Genomic DNA, 18,237 nt, shown 5'->3' with positions numbered 1-18,237 from the left:
TGGTCACCCTGAGTTACCTTGGGGCAACCAGACGTGGACTCCCTGCTCACTGTGCTCAGAGAGGCACAGCTTCACCTCACTGATGAGGCCCAATAAGGCTGAAACACGTGTATGGGGTTTCTGGTGGTACTCTTGTTCAGCGAGGAATTGCCACAGCATTTCGGTGCTGGACTGCCCATATGGGTGGGACAAAGACTGATATGCAAATGTATTTTTCCCATCTTTGAAAGGTACAGTGAGCAAAAGGCGTGTGCTGCAAACTCTCATCTCAGAACAGGTTATCATGCCATGTTCTTTCTGGAGAGGAGCGCCTGCTACCTTTTTAAAAACATTTTATACATTTAAAATGGCATTGCACTGGTGCTACTTTCATTCTTAACATCACATAGCTTTGTTCTAATAAAACAAGGCCCTGTCTATGTATTTCAATGTGAACACCATCAAATAAGGCCATCCCTCCCAGAACGGCATTGTTTCATCAGTAAAGTCCATGAAAAGCAAAATAATTCTGCTTCAAGTCCGCACGGCTTGGATTTACTTTTTGAAATAAACAAACACACAAAGTGCATCAAAGGAAGGATGCTGTCTCTTGCTTTGTGTCAATTACCAAGAAACAATTTTCAAGCATATCTCTGTGTTGAGACACTGACCAGATCTATAAAAAAGCCTTCCAGAAAGTAAATGCAAAGGAAACTGTGTGCGGAGAAAAACCACATTTGGCGAAATCAACATGAGAGAAAAAAATTAACATGTGTAAATCTGTTGTTGCCAAGCAGAAAATTACCTTGGGAAAGCTAAATGTGAGATACTACTGTAGCACACATATAAACACAATTATAGATGTGGGGAGGGGAACTGCAAAGATATATATATTGTGCTCTGTTTTTCCCCCAAAAGACAAATCATCCTGGCTGAGGCCCAGGAATTTCTGTCAAACCGGTTTGGCAGTAAGTCTAATTTCGCTCCTACCAGTGACTAAGGCTGCAAGGGCAGGTGCCCTGTTCTTATGGACCTGCCAGTGTGATAATTACAGGTTCTCCCAGACTGCCAGGCAGAACTGCTCCCAAGGACAAAGGATGGGGGTGAAGCCCTGTGTTTTGCCTTAGAGGTGTGATTTCCTCTCCGTTCATCCCCAGTATCCACTGGAGGACTTCAAACAGGGAGTTATGGAAACCCTTGTGTAAGCTGACCCAGAGAAGACAATTTAGATTGTGGGGGTGGCAGCACCGCCCACTTCTTGGGCACATCTACCTAATTGACAATGCAGAACATTTATACTTTAAGATATTTTTCTTTGCAATTTGAATAAGCAGTGATGTGATAATATGACAGTTTTAAAGTAATTTTAGGACAAGCACAATAATAATTCCCCTATAAAGAGATTCACAGTGATTTGATTGTAATTCAAACTCAACCAATTCATGACAAGTGCCTTTCTTTAACAATTATAGTCTTTAAAATATTGTCTCAGTGAAACGAATCAATGTGCTAACAAAACCGATTTTGCTTGTGTATTTGCTTTTCTTTAAAATTCTGATTTGCTTTTGCCATAAAAAACCCATCTCATCATCCCATAAGTGTCATCCCTTCTCATTAGTATCCTATCTGTTCTGTGTCTTTGTTTCCCATCTCAAAAACCGATGTCCAATTTTGATTGCTAAGCCCATTTCCTTAGCTGTTTGCCAATTTAAAGCCTGTGTGAAATAAGAAATTGCAATTCTGCCGATTGTGATTTATGTTGCCTTGTTTTCCTCCGAAAATTGATTACCTCACCTGTGTTCACGCTGCTTTAGTACCCGGATCAGTAGCCTGTAAGCTTCCTTGTCTCTTTAGTGCAGCCACACACATTTCTGTCCTATCTATCCAACTGCAAATGTCAACTGACCTCTAAGTAACCAATGAAATCTGATTGTGCCATTTTGCTCCTTTGGAGGGTTTTCATTTTTCGTTTGGCCTCCCATTCTGGGGTGGTGGGTCGAATTTAAAAATCGTTTTTTTTCCTCTTCTTGCTGACTCATTGCCACTGCTTTCCATCCACACACAATTTAGTTAGCAGGTGTTTGGGGGAGTTTTGCAGGGGGAGTGCATATCATATGGGCCAACTATAATTGTGCAGAAAAGTGAATTAATTTCCATTTCTATTTAAGGTTTATGTAGATGATGTCAAAAAGTTGAATTAATTGTATTATAAGATTTTGCATTTGTATTGCCACACTGTGGTGGCTGCTGCCCTAAATTTTATTGTGCTCTGATTTTCATTTGAATTCTAAAAATAAATAAATATTCCTTTGTTACACACCGACCTGGTTCATAGGCCATCGCGGCACAGGGTGCTTGTTAAGGTGGGTGAGAGACTGGTTGGGTGCCTCTTCAAGATAGAATCCAGGGTTCAAATAATCAAAACTAAAAAGGCGTGTTTTATTGTGCACCACCTTCAGTGTCAGTGAAAGAAGTCTCTAGCTGGAGTGTGCCATGTCTTCAAATCTGTTACGCATTGTTTGTTTCTGGTCTCCCTTGTACATGTTATTTTGAATGTCCTATCTAAAGACAACTGCCACTATATAGATTCATTTCTGCTATTGCTTATATTATTTTAATTATTTATTGGTAAGGTCTAACTATATTCTTAAGTGGATATTTGGGTCATGCTGTATTTACCTGTGTTTGACCTGGTGGATTACCAGCTATTACAACTAGCGTTGGATAAAATAGCAGGCAGCGCTCCAGTGGCACTAGCATGGCTGTCTTCTTTTTTGTTGGACACGCGAGCCAGAGTACACAAGGGGGATACATTCTCTGAGGCTGCTACCATTATTTTCAGAGTTCCCCAGGGAGCAAGCTTATCCCCCTTATTGTAACCTCTATATGAGAAGCCTCTGTGATCTATTAGAAAACATTGGCGTATTCTTTACAAATTACGCCGATGATACACAGCTAATATTCAAACTAAAAGGCAATTATACCATATATAGTGCAAAAATAGCAGAAGTCTACAACATCATAGACCTCTGGATGCAGCAACACTAGATGTGCTTGAATAACACCAAAACCGAACTAATGATCTTCAGAACACGACAGGCAAGATCCAAACTTGGTGAGGAATATAAAGCCTTCTCTATTAAAGAGGCTAATATTCCGGTAATGTCCCAAGTTAAAACACTTGGGATGATGGTCGAAGCATAAGTGGGATCAGAAGTACAGGTTAACTACCTGCATAAAAACAACGCCTACTACCTGCGCCTACTGAAAGCCATTAGACCTTTCATCAACGAGGAAAATACAGCTACTATTGCGAGAGCATTCATATTATCAAGATTAGACTATGGCAACGCTTTATTGCTTGGAGCCACCAAGAGATAAATAGAGAGGTGCCAAGTAATAGTAAACGATGCAGTTTGCATAGTAAAGGGGAATTAAAAACAGAGAGCACATCACGACAGGGAGAAAGTCCTTACATTGACTCAGTGTGGAAGAAAGAGTCATATTTAAATCTATGACAATAGTCCACAAGTGCTTATATGGTGATGCACTGAGTTACTTTAAAAAACAATTTTCAATCTATATCTCTCAGAGACTTTTAAGATCAGCCGACGCTGGCTTGCTCAGCGTACCACGCGTTAATCGCGCTTCAGGTCGCGGCAGATCCTTCCCAGTGAAGTCAGCACAACATTGCTATAAATTGACCACCGCTTTCCGGCAAGAGGGAAATTATCAGAGTTTCAGAAAATCACTGAAAACATTTTTGTTTCAATAAAGTGCCCTACAAGAGAAAAGCCACCTTTTCTACTCTCTAAATGTAAGCAGAGATTATGATGTAATTGACCTTTTATGGTTTCCCCGCGCCCTGATGCCCTCTGGCTTTCGGCGAGGTACAAGCACACACATAAACATAAACATAAACTGGTATTTGACAAGACATGGGCACAAGCGGGCAATGCTTCCTTCTGTCCCTGATATGTTGTAATTATGCCAAGGAGAATTGGGTTGGGTGCAGCTTTGAACTAACTGAGAGCTCCATGGCAGTTTGGTTCTATGGGGCCCTTTGTCACCTTTTTCCTTTTGGTATTCAAAATGCATGTGTTTCCCTTGCAAAAAGGTGCACCAAGATATTTTCGTTAGAGAAGAAGTGTTTTTTCTTGTCTGGTTGTCTGGAGGTCTACCTTATAAATGTGGTGACCCCAACATGATCCCTGACCCTCCGTGGTGATGGAAGATTTCTGTCCACACATCCGGAGAGTCCGTGCCCACCTGCAGCGACCAGTACCCTGTGCACAAGCTGGAGAGCTTTAGAGGAGCCATGTTGCATGAATTCCTGTCTGCTCTTTGGATTTGGGCGCCGTTCCCTGATTGTGCAAGCCGATGATGGGACCTTGTGACGGAGGAACGCGGGAGAACACTTAGATGTAAGAGCACCCTTTGCGGGAGACAACAAAACGAGTGTGGGGTGAGCAAGTGTTGGGGAGCGTCAGAGTGTGTTGATAATGAAGTGAATATGGTGTGGAAATACCAGAAAGAATGGAAAGAACATTTTGATTTTTATTATATGAGGTCAAATTGGGGGGAGAAGACAGTGCTGTACAGTTGAAAAGGAAAAGAGGAAACAGGGTAGAGGCCCCGTATATTGAGAGGACCTGGGATCCCTTAACCTGATATAAATGGGGCATGAGGACCAACAGTGGAGTAACTTTACTGAAAATGTTGTGGGGGACTTGACATCTGTAGAAAAGGTGCCCCGGCCAAATGAATGGGGACAAAATGGTGAGCCATGAAATTTGGGGGGACAAACACCCCTGTTCCCCCTAAAATTACGCCCATGAGGACCAAGAGTCATTTTTGGTCTTTTATTGGTGTTTTTCTTGGGGTGTTTTGGACTGAGGTGGGGTCCAGTTTTGTTGTATATATTGAAGTGTGGTTGGGTGAAAAGGTGTATGGTTTGAGTGATAATGTGTGGGCATTAACAGATGTTGTCACTACAGTGGGCCCATGTACATTAGCTTCTGGCCCAACTTGTTAGACAATCCTGGCTACGCCTCTGTCTTCCTATCGATCCCAGTCCCGCGCAAACGCTCCACACACTGTTTTTCGATGTGTTATTGCTTGTCATACTCTGTAACGAAGGCCCATGGTGACGTTATTGGAAAATGTCCTATTTTTCTCTCCCATTTTCACAACGTGTTTCATTGGTCCTTGGTTAATATGAATGCACCATTTGTAAAGATACCCCTCTGTGTGCAGTTTGAGTCCTGCATTCCTAAACCCCACTGCAGGCGATAAGCCTTAAATGCAGAGAGAGCCCCCATCAATTAGCCAATGGCACCTCGGGGATGCTGGTGAGAAACATCTCTTGGTAGAACACTGCATCGTGATGTTGTGGGAGCATAATAATTATAACAGCGCGTTTTTTTAAATATTCCATAAAGATTCCTCCCACTTCAGAGCGGTGCAATTATAGATATTATTGTTACCCAACCTAGTGGTTCTCAATCTAAGTTTAGCCAAGTGCCTAAAGATACTAGTGACTCACAAACGCTCATTTCATTAAAACCCATCCACTGTTGGCATGTGTATTTGCAGAGTCAGGTTATTGGACAGGCCTTCAAGGCTGGGGGCACCAGAGGTTAAACCAGTAGACGCGATGGTTCTGAAAACAATCTGTAACATAAGGAATCCCAGATTCCCTCTCTCCCACGTCACTCGCAATACGTTTCCTTCTTCTTCTTCTTCTTCTTCTTCTAATTAACGAATGCGTGGGCGGACCCACGCAGGTACTTCCCCATCCAAAAAGGATGATGTGCACCTAACCCACCAATCAACACACATCCCTCATATTCTCACAACTCCTCCTACTGCCCCGTCTGCCAGACACAAAATCCAGCAGCACACTGCTCCTCTCCCTGCCTCTCACCCCGCCACCTCCCAGCGAAGTCTTCCCACTCATCTCAGCCACACCCAGCGCAGACAACCGAACCCTCATCAACTCTCTCTCCTCAACATGCCTCTCACACATAAGCAAAATATGTCCCACAGTCTCAGCCACCCCACACACCACACAGTCCCTCGACTCACAGACAGTCATGCAGCCCCACATGCCCTATCCTCAACCGATTCAGCATCACCTCCTGCCCCGTCCTCCTTTCCAGACTCCCCGCATCCACCTTCACCGACACTTTCCCACGGACACCAAACATCCACCTGCCCTTCACCCCACTCACCCACCTCTCCTGCCACTCATCCATAACATGCCTCACCACCACAGCCTTCACCTCATCCACACTCAAAGGCAACCTCGTATCAACTACTCCCCTCCTCATACCCTCACCCGGCGCCAGATCCACCAACTCATTACCCAAAATGCCACTGTGACTGGGGACCCATGCCAACTCCAAATCCATCCCCCCACGCACACACCGATCAATCTTCCTCCTGATGTCCAAAATCACATCCTTCCTATCACCATCCCCTGCCACAATCGCCTGCAACCCACTAATTGAATCTGAAAACACCACCACCTTTTCAAACCCCAACTCGCACACCCTATCAATCGCCAACGCAATTGCCACCAGCTCAGCCGTACAAATAGACACGTCATTCATCAGACGCCCCACCTTATTCTCCCCAGTGCCTTCCAGATAAAACGCTATACCCACTCTCCCAGACACAGGATCCTTCGAACCGTCCGTGAACACCTTACATCCCTCCTTCCCTGCCACATATGCCTAACCCAAAGCCTTAATCTCACCCCGCAAACCCTACTTCTTCGACACCATTCTCGACAACTCTGAACATACCTTCGGCGACGCCAACATCCACATCGGTAGTCTCACCAAATCCGTACCCGTCACTGCCAACAACTCACCCACACCCCACTGCACCCCCTTCTCCCACATGTGAAACCCCAAAGTGCCCCCCTTCTTCCTCCACCGGTCCCTATAATAATAAAACCTCCAATTATACTGCAAACATTCACGTATCGGGTGAGCCACACTCTTCGCACTACACTTCACCCACCACCTCATATTCAACGCATCCCTCTTCAACCCCAACGGCATCTCCCTCACAAGCACCTGAACCGCATTCACTGGAGAGGACCTCATCACTCCCGAAATACACCCTCAATGCCCTCGCCTGCACCTTATCCAACCGCAGCTTCTGACTCGCTGTGAAACCTACTGGTACCTGACATCCAAAATCCAACACACTGAAAATCAACCCCTTATACAACATTCGTAAACACTTCTGCTGCGCACCCCACTCTTTCCCAGACACCGCCCGCAATAAATTCAACCTACGTTTACACTTATCCACCACACCATCCACCTGCAAATTCCAGTTCAACTTCCTATCCAAAATCACCCCCAAATACTGGAACTCCTCCATGCTCTTCACCCTCACACCTTTCAAAACCAAGTCCAACTCCTGCTGTACCCTCCTCCTCAAAAAAACCATACTCACACTTTTATCCACAGACACCGAAAAGCCCCACTTCCCACACCACTCTTCCATACACCCAATCGCAGCTTGCAGCCGACTCTGCACCAACAACAAACTCCGCCCTCTTACCCATACCACACCATCATCCGCGAAGAAATCCACCTGACACCCTACACCCACCAAAGCCCGAATCAACCCATCCACCATCATATTAAACAAAATCGAACTAATCAAACTCCCCTGCGGCGTCCCATTCTCCATCTTCCAAACCTCAGACAACACCCCCCTCACTCTCACCTGAAAGGCCCTATCAGACAAAAACGCCTTAATCCACTGAAACATCATCCCCCTCACACCCATCCCCAACAATCCCACCAAAAACCTACTCCTCCACACCATGTCATATGTCTTCTCCAAATCCAAAAAGAACACCCCCACCAACTCCCCATCACACATCGCCTCCTACACACCAGTCACCAACCTCACTAACGGATCAGCCACCGACCAATTCCTCCTGAACCCACTCTGAAAATCACTCAAACACCCATTCGACTCCAAATAAAACCCCAACCGCTCAGCCACCATCTGTTCCATAACCTTACACAGCACAACAGTCAGCGCAATCGGCCTATATGACCCACACTCCGTAGGGACCTTGCCACCCTTCAGAATCGCCACCACAATCGCTCTCTTCCACAACTCAGGCATAACCCCACTCACCCAGATCTCATTGAACAGTGCCAACACCTCCAATTTACATTCGACCGGCAACATCTCCAAAAACACATACATGACCCCATCCACCCCTGGACTAGACCACTTCCCCTTCCGAATCGCCCCATCCATCACCACCATAGAAAACGGAACCTCATACTGCTCCTCCCAAGGCCCAACAACCGCCAACAACTCACGCACCTCCGCCTCAACCACACCCATACCAAGCCTCACCGCCTCTGGATAGTTCCCTGAACTGTGCACCCCTGCAAAATACTCCCCCAACATATTCGCCTTCTCCCCATCCTCACTGACCACCTCCACCCCTTTCAACAACACAGACATATTACCCTGTGCCCTCATCAACCCGGACATCCGCTTGAACTGCTTCCAAACCTCACCCACACCAGAATCACTCCCCAGGGACCCACAATAGCTCCTCCAATATCCACACTTCCTCCCTCTAATCACACTCTGCACCATCGCCTTAGCCTTCTTATAAGCCACCAAATCTACCAACATACCCGTTCTCACCGCCCTGGCCCTAGCCTTCTTACGCACCGCCACAGCCCTCGTACATTCTACCGACCACCAAGGAACCTCAACTTTCCCTCCTCTTCCCTTCACTATCTCCGGAACTGCCATCACTGACGCATCTCTCAATCCCTGCACCAGGTGCTCATTCCATACATCCACTCCCCCACCCCTACCCCGAGGAACAATCAATTCTCCACACAACCCCATATAGAGCTCCCAATTAGCCTTCCTAAAATTCAACCGACTCCCAACCATCCGGGGTCTGACCCCTACCTCACCCCTCACAGTCACCAAATGCCAGAATGATCGCTTACCATATCTCCATCCACTCGCACCTCTCACTCACATTCACCCGCAATCGATGCAGACACCCAGGTCAGATCCAAACACGACAACTTCCCAGTCCTCACATCCAACCTCGTACCCAAACCATCGTTCAGCAGAAACAGACACAACTCATCCGCCATACCCACCAATAATTCCCCATTCGCATCCATCCGTTCACTACCCCACAAAGTATTGGCACTGTTGAAATCACCACACAAAACGCAAGGACCCACATGTCCCTCAATCACTCCAGACAACACGTACACCTCCACCACCTCACACGGATTATAATAATTCAACACCAATACTTCCGACCCCCTATCCGAATCCCTGCCCCGATTGCCTCCACTGACCAACACCCGATTCTCAAACTTGGCTCGATCAGCCTTTCTGTTCTGAAGTCTGTGATCTAACTGGACCACTAAGAATATATATTGAGCGCAGTCTTGAGGTGGGTTCACGACTTGAGCCAAGACATCCTTGAATTCTCCTCGAAGCCCTCGATGAAATAACGTGATTCGTTTTACCTCAGGCCATCCAGTTTCAGCTATTAACCTATTAAAGGTCGTGATGTAGTATAGAAGGTCCTGGTTACCCTGTCGTAGGGACAAAGGTTCGTTATCCAGGGTCTGTCCTTGGGAGTGCCGGGCAAATAGTCTTTCCATGCTCATTTGAAAGCCCTGAAATTCCGAAAGAATTGGGTCATCCTGAGTAACTAGTGGAATTGACTAATCAGCTGCACTGCCGCTGAGATATGACAATACAAAGGCTACCTTGGCTTGATCATTTGGGAAGGCTCCAGGTCTGCTTAAAAAGTGCAAGCGTCATTGGTTCATAAACACGGCGAACCTTTTTGGGATCTCCGGCAAAGCGTTTGTGTGGAGCTAATGGAATATTTTCTGGTAGGTTTATTTGCACAGGGTTACTCGATGACACAGGAGCTGGATTTCCCCCGGGACTTGGTAGGGGTGCTTGTCCAGCCTGGCTTTGCAGTAGTTGCCTAGCAAGGTCATCAGTTCGCTCCTTTGACAAAATCAGTTCTCTCCTAAGGGCATTGGTTTCTTGACGGGCGGAATGCACTTCAGCCCTCAGTTCCCCTAGTAATTGGGCCAATTGGTCAGTTTCTGAGGTATCCATAACGCCCGGGTGGGAATTTGTGGGTAGGCTTCGAGTTCTGTTATGCTCACCTGGCTCCCACAGGGGCGTCGATCTGAACTGGACAGCTGCGGTCTCCACCAATGTGACGCGTAGTGCCGAGATGACAGACTGGACTGGCCCACCTAGCTTCGTTTGCTTGGCCCGTAGGAATATTCTTCTTCCAATGGAGAAAGGGAATTAACCACCCGTGGAGTTGAGCGTTAACCCCCCCCCACTCCTGCTGTTCTCCCCACTGATCACCTTTGATGTCCCCTCTTATAGTCTCACCTGATGGTTTGGAAAGATGAGCTCTCCATCCAGCATTGAGCGCAGGGGCGCATAGATAACCAGTTGATTCACTGGATCAAAGGAATTGGTGAGTTCAAGAACAATATTGACTCTGAGATTCCAGGAAAGACGCTGTAAGTATGTAGTTCTTAAGAGTTCAAATGTCCGCTTTCACTCTTGTCCGATTCCTTGCAGGTTGCAGCTTGACCCTAGCCAAGAGTTCCTCGTGGCAACCGGTAATATTCAGGTAAGGATTTGTATTATCCAACACAGTTCGATAAAATAATCTCAATATGTAACCTGTTGCTTTCTCCCTTATTCCGGCGCTGAGAGAAAGTATGAATTCTCGGGGAATAATGCCTCTGGTGGTAAAATCAGGTAAGTCTATTGTGGTGAGGAGGTTTCCCCTTGTTTGTCCCTTTGTTTCACCTTGCTGTCCTTTTGTTTCCCCTTAGGGGCCAGGGTTCGCATGGATGCAGTGGAAGCTGCGCCGACCCGTGAAGAGGAATAGTACCCCCGGTGGTAAAATCAGGTAAGTCTATGGGGGGGCAACTAACATTGCCTCTGTGTATTCCCTTGGCTCACCTTGTTGTCCTTGTCTTCACCTTAGGTGCCGGAGTGTGGCGGGAACATGCAGAAGGATGCGGTAGAATGTGAAGATGCTGCAAAGGCCGGTGAGTTCAGCGCAGCGCTGCAGCAGGCGAGGCGACGCGCATAAAATAACTTCTTTCTTCCAGCTCGACGGCGCGATGGATCAGGAATTCAGGTAAGGATCAAAGGTATTGCTCTTGTTCTAACCTTTTTTCCTTCTTTCTCCCTTTTTCTAGGAGCTCCAGACTCGAGGCAGGCGTGGCAGAAGACTGGATGCAGACTTGCAGGCACGGTGAGCGTTACGCTGCTGGATGAAGAATAACGCAAAGCGTGTGCTGCTCTTCGGGCGTGGTTTAAATAGCCTCCAAAGTAGTCCCAGGTAAGTATTCCTCCCCAGCCCCACCCGAGTAAAAAAAATAGTCCCTAGGTATAGTAGTCCCTTCCAAGCTTCTTTTGGCTTGGAGCTCTTGCAGCATGGTCTGCATCAGGTGAGTTTGCAGCATGGTCTGCATCAGGTAAGTTTTATTCTATGAGCCTGTCACCTATGGCGCCAGCTCTGACTCTCCATATGAGCCTGGCGCCATAGGCGCCAAGACTGCACCCAATAGCCCCTAGCAGGGGTTGTTGGGCTTGCTTAGAATAACTTGATGCCTACTTCCGGGGTTGCTGGACTTGGTCTGGGTCCCCGGGGGTAGGCATCATGACACCGACATTCCACTCTGCTTCCGCACTTTAGCAACCATCCTGAACACATCCTCTTCCAGCACATCCACAACACTCAAAACCTCCTCCCCGCTTCCACCACACCTTTCGTTAGAACCGACACACTGACAGACAAATTCCCCTGAACCAGTTCCAGCACACTCACCACAAAGCACATAAACTCAGTTTTCGGGAGAACCACCACATCCACGCCTTTCACCGTCCCCACCATGTTCATCTTTCACACAGCCTCACCCACCACCGGCTCACTCCCACACACCTCACTCATCACCCGCACTGGATTCACCTTTACCACAGCCTCCACATATGTCAAACCTTCCACCGCCCTCACCTGTACCACCTCTCTCGCCACCCTGTGACTCTCACACCCCATAAACGCAGTAGAATGCCCCCCCACAATTCACACACTTCACCAGAGTCTCCATCTTGCATTCCTTGATATTGTGATCCCCACCACACTTCTCACAGTGCCTCTCATTCCTGCACACTCCCGCCACATGTCCAAACTGTTGACACTTATAACACCTCAAAGGCAACGCCACATAAACTTTCACCCGAAACCTCTGCAATCCCAACACTACCTCCTCCGGACACTCCGCCCTCGCAAATCACAACGCCACAGTTGTGAATACCACCTTCCTATGCTCATCCCTCCTCCCCAACCTCCACGCCTCCACCACCCCCACATCCGCCAGCTGCTCCTCCACCACAGACAACTCCACAGACACCGGTACTCCATACAGCACCCCCTTACACGACACTCCACTCTGGTCAAACACTTGCACCGCAAGCTTACCCAGACTATGCACCTCCAGAATTTTAGCCTTACTACCAGCATCCGTCCCTTCCACTAACAACCAGCCCCCATCCACCACTAGCACCCGAGTGACATCCCCCACAGCCGCCTTCACCCACCCAGCAATCACAAACGGACTCTCCCCCTGAAATGTCTTCTCACGGCTAACCGGCTTCAACACCACCTTCCACACACTGTCTGCACCACTCCAGACGCACCACTTCATGAGATGCCCTGCCCCTCCAATGCACACATTTCCTGGGCCCCCGACCCAACCCTGCCCCGGTCCAGTCCCCCACCATCATCTCTGTGTGCAGACCTGCTTCGGAGCCGCACCTCATCCCCCTTCTTCCCCCCCTTCACAGATGAAGATTGCATAGTTGCCGTCCTCCCCCTTTTCGCCCCCTCCACCACCACCCCCTTCACCTCAGCCTTCCCACTCCCCTTTGACATCCTCGCCACCTCCTCCATGCATACACACCCCCTGCACCCGCCCAGAGAGGCCACACTGCCTCCCCGAGCCCAGCACCCTCCACCCAGACACCGCTCTGCCCTGCCTGAGTCCGCCTCTGCACCGCTCGTCAGCCCACGTGACCATACGACGTTTCCGTTAACATGCAGGCGGTATAGACGAGACGCAGGTACGGAATGACATCATGTTTAGAAATGCTTACAGACCCTTACAGCGAGACGAGGCCGGGAGGGAGTCCAAGCGGTACCAGCGCGGTGCCCTGGCATAAGGCATGGTCATTGGTGCAGGTGCAGCCCACTGGGCACTTCCACTTCAGCCGCGGCCAGGCCCCGCTGGGCTGCTGCAGTGCGCAGGAGAGGCAGAGGAAGAAGAGGACGCTCACTGGCAGCCGGAACCCACCAGCCATTCTCGTGTGTCCACCGGGGCTTGAACATGAACAGCACAGCAGCACCCTCCGGCCTGCCACCAGTGGGGATTCCTTTGATGTATGGACTGCGGGCTTGGGCGAAGCTTTTTCTAAACTCCCCCCACTTTCTCAGTACTTGTATTGTGAACCCTATTTAATGTTATCCATTTCCTCCCATGTATTTGTTTTTGTATTGCTTATGTTCCCCTTTTCTTACGTTCACACACTCTATTCAGGGGGTTTCCGCTGCTCTCGCTGTTTTACACACTCACTTCCGGGTTATCTGTCTCTTTTCCTCGCCTTCCCTCTCCTCCTCGCTCTCTTTCATTTGTCTTTCTTTCTGGCTGCCACAGTCAGAGCCTCTAGATTTCTCTGAGCGCTTATTGCCACTATCACTCTGTAAGGCCCTTATTCACGGAGCATTTTCCCATGTGGCTTTGCCAATATCAAACGCGTTTGCAAATCAGACCCTAAATCTCACTCACTCCACTCTCTCTAATTATCACTCTCTGAACAGTAATGACACGCCCCATCCTTTCTAATACAATCCGAGCCTGACTAATCCCCTCCGCTCTCCCTTAAAGTCTGCCGCCCGTCCCCCTTCCTCTGTGACGCACTCCACCTCCTCGATGTTAGTTCCTCATGTATCTCTAGATATAAACCCTTGGTTCTCGCAGCTCCGCCTCTCGTTCTTTCTCCTTGTCCCTCTCCCTCATGACAGCTCTCGCTCGACACTCCACCAGCACTCCCGTTTGTTCCTGACACGCTCGAGGTTTTTCTCTAAATATAGGACACGCTCTTAGTCAGCCATAATGTCACCCACCCCGCTCTAAAAACCCTGCTCATCACTTTATCCTCCATGCACTCCCCACCCTATTTAAACGGGGTGCTCGGTCCAAATACCGCCCCTAGTCTGGAATATGTCCCGAGACCCACTCATCACACGTCACTCACCCCTTTTCTAAAGGTTGCTCACCACTTCCTAAAAATCATTAATCTCTTCTGTAAATATCACTGAAGGCCTCTCTAAGTATCCCTCGCCCATCTCTCTAAAAGCCATATATCTGCTTTTCCTCATACAAGTCGTCCTCTCTTATTATTACTCACCCCTTTATTTTGTGTGTGAGGGGGCGTTTTATATACCCAGGTCCCTATGCTCACTCTAAAAGTCCCTCTCTTCTTCATACATGTCGCCAACGGTTGCTCTCTGCGTGCCTCTCTGTGTGCGACACTTGTAGTCCTCTCTCCAATTACACTCCCTTCTCCCCCCTACTCCCTGCCCGCCTCTTGGCCTCTCCCAGTCCGCATCCACTGGGGTCGAGGGAACGTGCTGCGCAGGTCCAGCTAATGTCCAGTCAGAGGGGGCCCACGCCTTCATCTGCTCCCCGAGAAGCCCATAGAATGGAGCCTGCGAAAAAGCACAAGAAAGAGAAAAGTAAAAGTCAGCAAACCTGTATGCCACAAACATATTACAACATGCGTCACAGGGCCTTAATCATTTGCAGAGCCCCCCTAAACCCGCAAATCGTGGACCCCGATAGCACACCACATACTGCTATGTCATTAGCACGCTCTTCTCCTATCACATACGAGCTACAGTGTCGAACATTTCAAAATCATGAAAAACCAACGTCATATACACGATCACAGTTTCACTTCACATGCACACTCAGAGCACAACATCAGGGACCCACGCACGTAGCACATAGACGTGCACTCGTAGTATGGCAGTATGCCCCTGGCTTCTGAATATCACATACACAGTATTTTAGAAATGATAACACACCACTTATGGAAGTAAACAGGCAGCATTTTAATACAGAATTTTTTAAGGCACTTATGACGGGGACACAATAGTTCTTTTACATCTTACATCATCAGTTGCCATGACTTTGGCCCCTAGCAGCCAGCCCGACCACCTGTTTGCCCTACTAGCTGTCTGAGCTGGCCAAGAGTTACTTGTAGAAAATCCAAATTCCACCGGACAGTCCAAACGCCCAAGCCTGGGCTAAAAATCCACCCAATGAATTTGGCCAATTGGATGCAAGTGGACCCCTCAACCCACAACCCGGGTAGCAAATTCATGGTTTTTGTTAATTCAACATTTTTGGTCATGGTCCGAACATTTTGTGTAATCCATTGTGTAGGTCCCCGTCCACAGCGCCACAGGGCTGATTGGGCTACTGTCCGACAGCCCTCCCCCAATGCTCGGGAACAGACACCCGTGTATACCCCATAGTAAATCGTGAATGAAAACATTGACACCTTCGAGGGAGACATGAACCCCATTTCTGAAAAAAGGTTTGTGGAGGACACCCTTAATAAACCATGCCTAAAACTGCACAGCCGGGGTGTGCATGTGAACTTTGCCAATTCCATGTTCAGCTTCCTTACTGATGAGTTCATGGCTGCAGGGCTCACCCCTTTTGCCCCAATCCCCCCTCAGGATAATTTCTGACCATTCTATGATCGTACCCCCGAAATGGTGCGCCAGAAAAGCCAACTCATTAACAATGAATTCCCTCACCTGCTGCCTGTCCCATCAGGACATGTCATTACCCCCAACACGAAGCAGCAAAACCTCGGGATGTGGAAACTGGCCCTGCTCTAATGCTTCCAACAAAAGTTTCCAGAGCTGTCTAAGGCGCAACCCCCTAGCTGCAAACAAGTAACATGAAAATCCCTCATACATGCGTGTGACACGCCACACCGGGTCTCTCAGCCTCGCAACCGATCTCGATACAAATGAGAGACCACCAAACTCGTAATGAGGCCCAGTAATACAGATCACCTAGGCACATATCATGGCTTCTCTACAACATGTGTGATCCTGAGCAGATCATTTTACCTCATACAACCTAATCTAACTTCTCTAATTGAGATCACCTAAAAGTGATTAAGTTCAGTATCCACTATTAAAAATAAAAACACGCTAAGTCACATATAAATCATATAAAGCTTCACCTCTCATAAAATAGCTATACTTGGGTGATTGAGGCTGCACATGACATTGATTTTGTGAGAGGATTTAGCTTGCATGTAATGACTATACATGCATATGAGGCTGAACCCTTGAATGATAGGGTGCTACTTGGGTATATGAGGCTGTGCTTTTATAGCATGGCATGGCAATATTTATTATACTTTGACTATAACTGCCATGTGAGGCATGTGAGGCTCTAGCAGGTATAAGATGCAGTAACTGGCTGCATGAGCCTGTACTAGCATAAAAAAAGCAATGCTGCCTTTTATGGGTTTGCGGGCTGTGGAAGCCGGATATCATGACTGCAGTCCTTGCATATTGAGTGAGGCAGCACCATAGTTAATAGTGAAATGATTGGAAATATAATGATCAACAATTTGTATTTGTAAAATAGTATTTGAGTACTATTTGTTATTTTATTATTTTTATACTTAATTTAGTTTTTTAACTTTTGTAATGTCACTTCTGTGAGGAATTCGACCATCCGCATGGTGGGTGTGCACTCGCCGGGTCTTTTTTTTGGATATTATTTTAGGAAATTGAATGATGATAGATCAACCTCGCGACAAACACATAGACCTGTGTACTCTGGGTGGACAAGCCTACAGGGCAGACCTCCCTATCACATTTAGTTGAAATGTGACACCCAGGAGTACATCAAAGCATCTCAAAAGGGGGAGGGCAAAACTTTCACTCTGCCATGGCCAGCCTAATTAAATAACAAAGGTTCCATGTAGCCTCCCTCTCCTTTGATGGCCCTGCTGGTGGCAGCAACGCATACTGATGTGAGTTAATTTAAGCAGGCCCGCGAGAGGCCACGTCACAGGGTTAACGGAAGACAGGAAACCCCAACACCTTTGATATGCATCTGTGTCTACCTGAAGTCAGCTCCCGCCCCTCAGTATCAAGGGCAGTGAAGTCTCATGTCTGCTAAATGTGTTTACAGTAGGCATTCCCCGCAGGTGGACCCAATTCAGAGGGTAGGATTATGTGATTTGATGGAGACAGAAAGTCTGTTCTCACCACAACTTCAAGAGGGACCTGCCCTTAATCAGGAACCACAGAGAGCTCAATTAGCCAGAGAGACACTTTGATCCACAGCAGTCAGGAAGATGGGTGGGACTTAGTAGTACATGTTTTCACCCCTTTACCTTTCCTTTTGCAAAACACTCTTGTTATGACCTCACGCATACCAGAAGATTGTTGGTGGAGACCCGGGATTGGTTCATAAGGTAGACTTAGCCTGCACCAATCAATGGGGCTCACTTGGCTTTAAAAGAGGGTTGTGCCCCTCTTTTGGGAGATCATCTGAAGACTTTGCAAGGAGTAACAAGAAGAACTCATTTGGTCCCTGGCTGAAGGTACAGTCTGACTTACAGCTTCCGCCAGTGAAGGACGGCCAGGATTTCCAAAGGGGGAAGCAAGATCCCTCCCCTAAACCTCTCCCAGGGAACAGAGGGGAATACTGAATCCAGAAGACGCTCCAGCAGCTCCAGAACCAGTACCCAGCCAGCACACAGTGTGCATTGCTATGCTCTGCATAAAGATTCCTAGGTGGGAAGTGCCAGAGAGTCTCTGAACCAAGGACAAGGGCATTACCTGGAACACTCTCCTCCACTTTGAGTCGTCCATCTTCAAGGATGACAAGTCCAGTGAAGAAGCTAGTATGAATGCATCGACAAGCATCAACCAGACTCCACCTTAAAAGATATTTTCGAGCCAGTCGAGCCCCTCAAGCTGCAACCGACTGTACCACTGATTGTTATAATGCTGCAGGCTTCAGACATGCCAACCAGCACTGAGACAATGATTCCTGATCCTGATCCGACATG

General features: G+C 47.8%; 1 protein-coding gene across 2 annotated transcripts in view; it reads right to left on the bottom strand.

Moving 5' to 3' along the window:
- LOC138451431 (leucine-rich glioma-inactivated protein 1-like) overlaps nt 1-18,237 on the bottom strand; it is a 332,589-nt gene that overhangs the window by 143,584 nt on the left and 170,768 nt on the right. The window contains exon 2 of one of the 2 annotated variants that reach the window (XM_069604910.1): nt 13,229-14,830. In XM_069604910.1, the coding sequence (XP_069461011.1) occupies nt 13,229-13,422 (194 nt within the window). In that variant the 5' untranslated portion in view covers nt 13,423-14,830. Of the gene's footprint in view, nt 1-13,218; nt 14,831-18,237 lie in introns of those variants that run through there. The other variant, XM_069604911.1, reaches the window with a different exon arrangement.

The sequence above is a fragment of the Ambystoma mexicanum genome, chromosome 1p (genome assembly GCF_040938575.1).
Source record: "Ambystoma mexicanum isolate Mex_15411 chromosome 1p, UKY_AmexF1_1, whole genome shotgun sequence".
NCBI lineage: Eukaryota > Metazoa > Chordata > Amphibia > Caudata > Ambystomatidae > Ambystoma > Ambystoma mexicanum.
The sequence above is the reverse complement of the archived record's forward strand: the minus strand, read 5'-3'. Positions and strand labels throughout refer to the sequence as shown.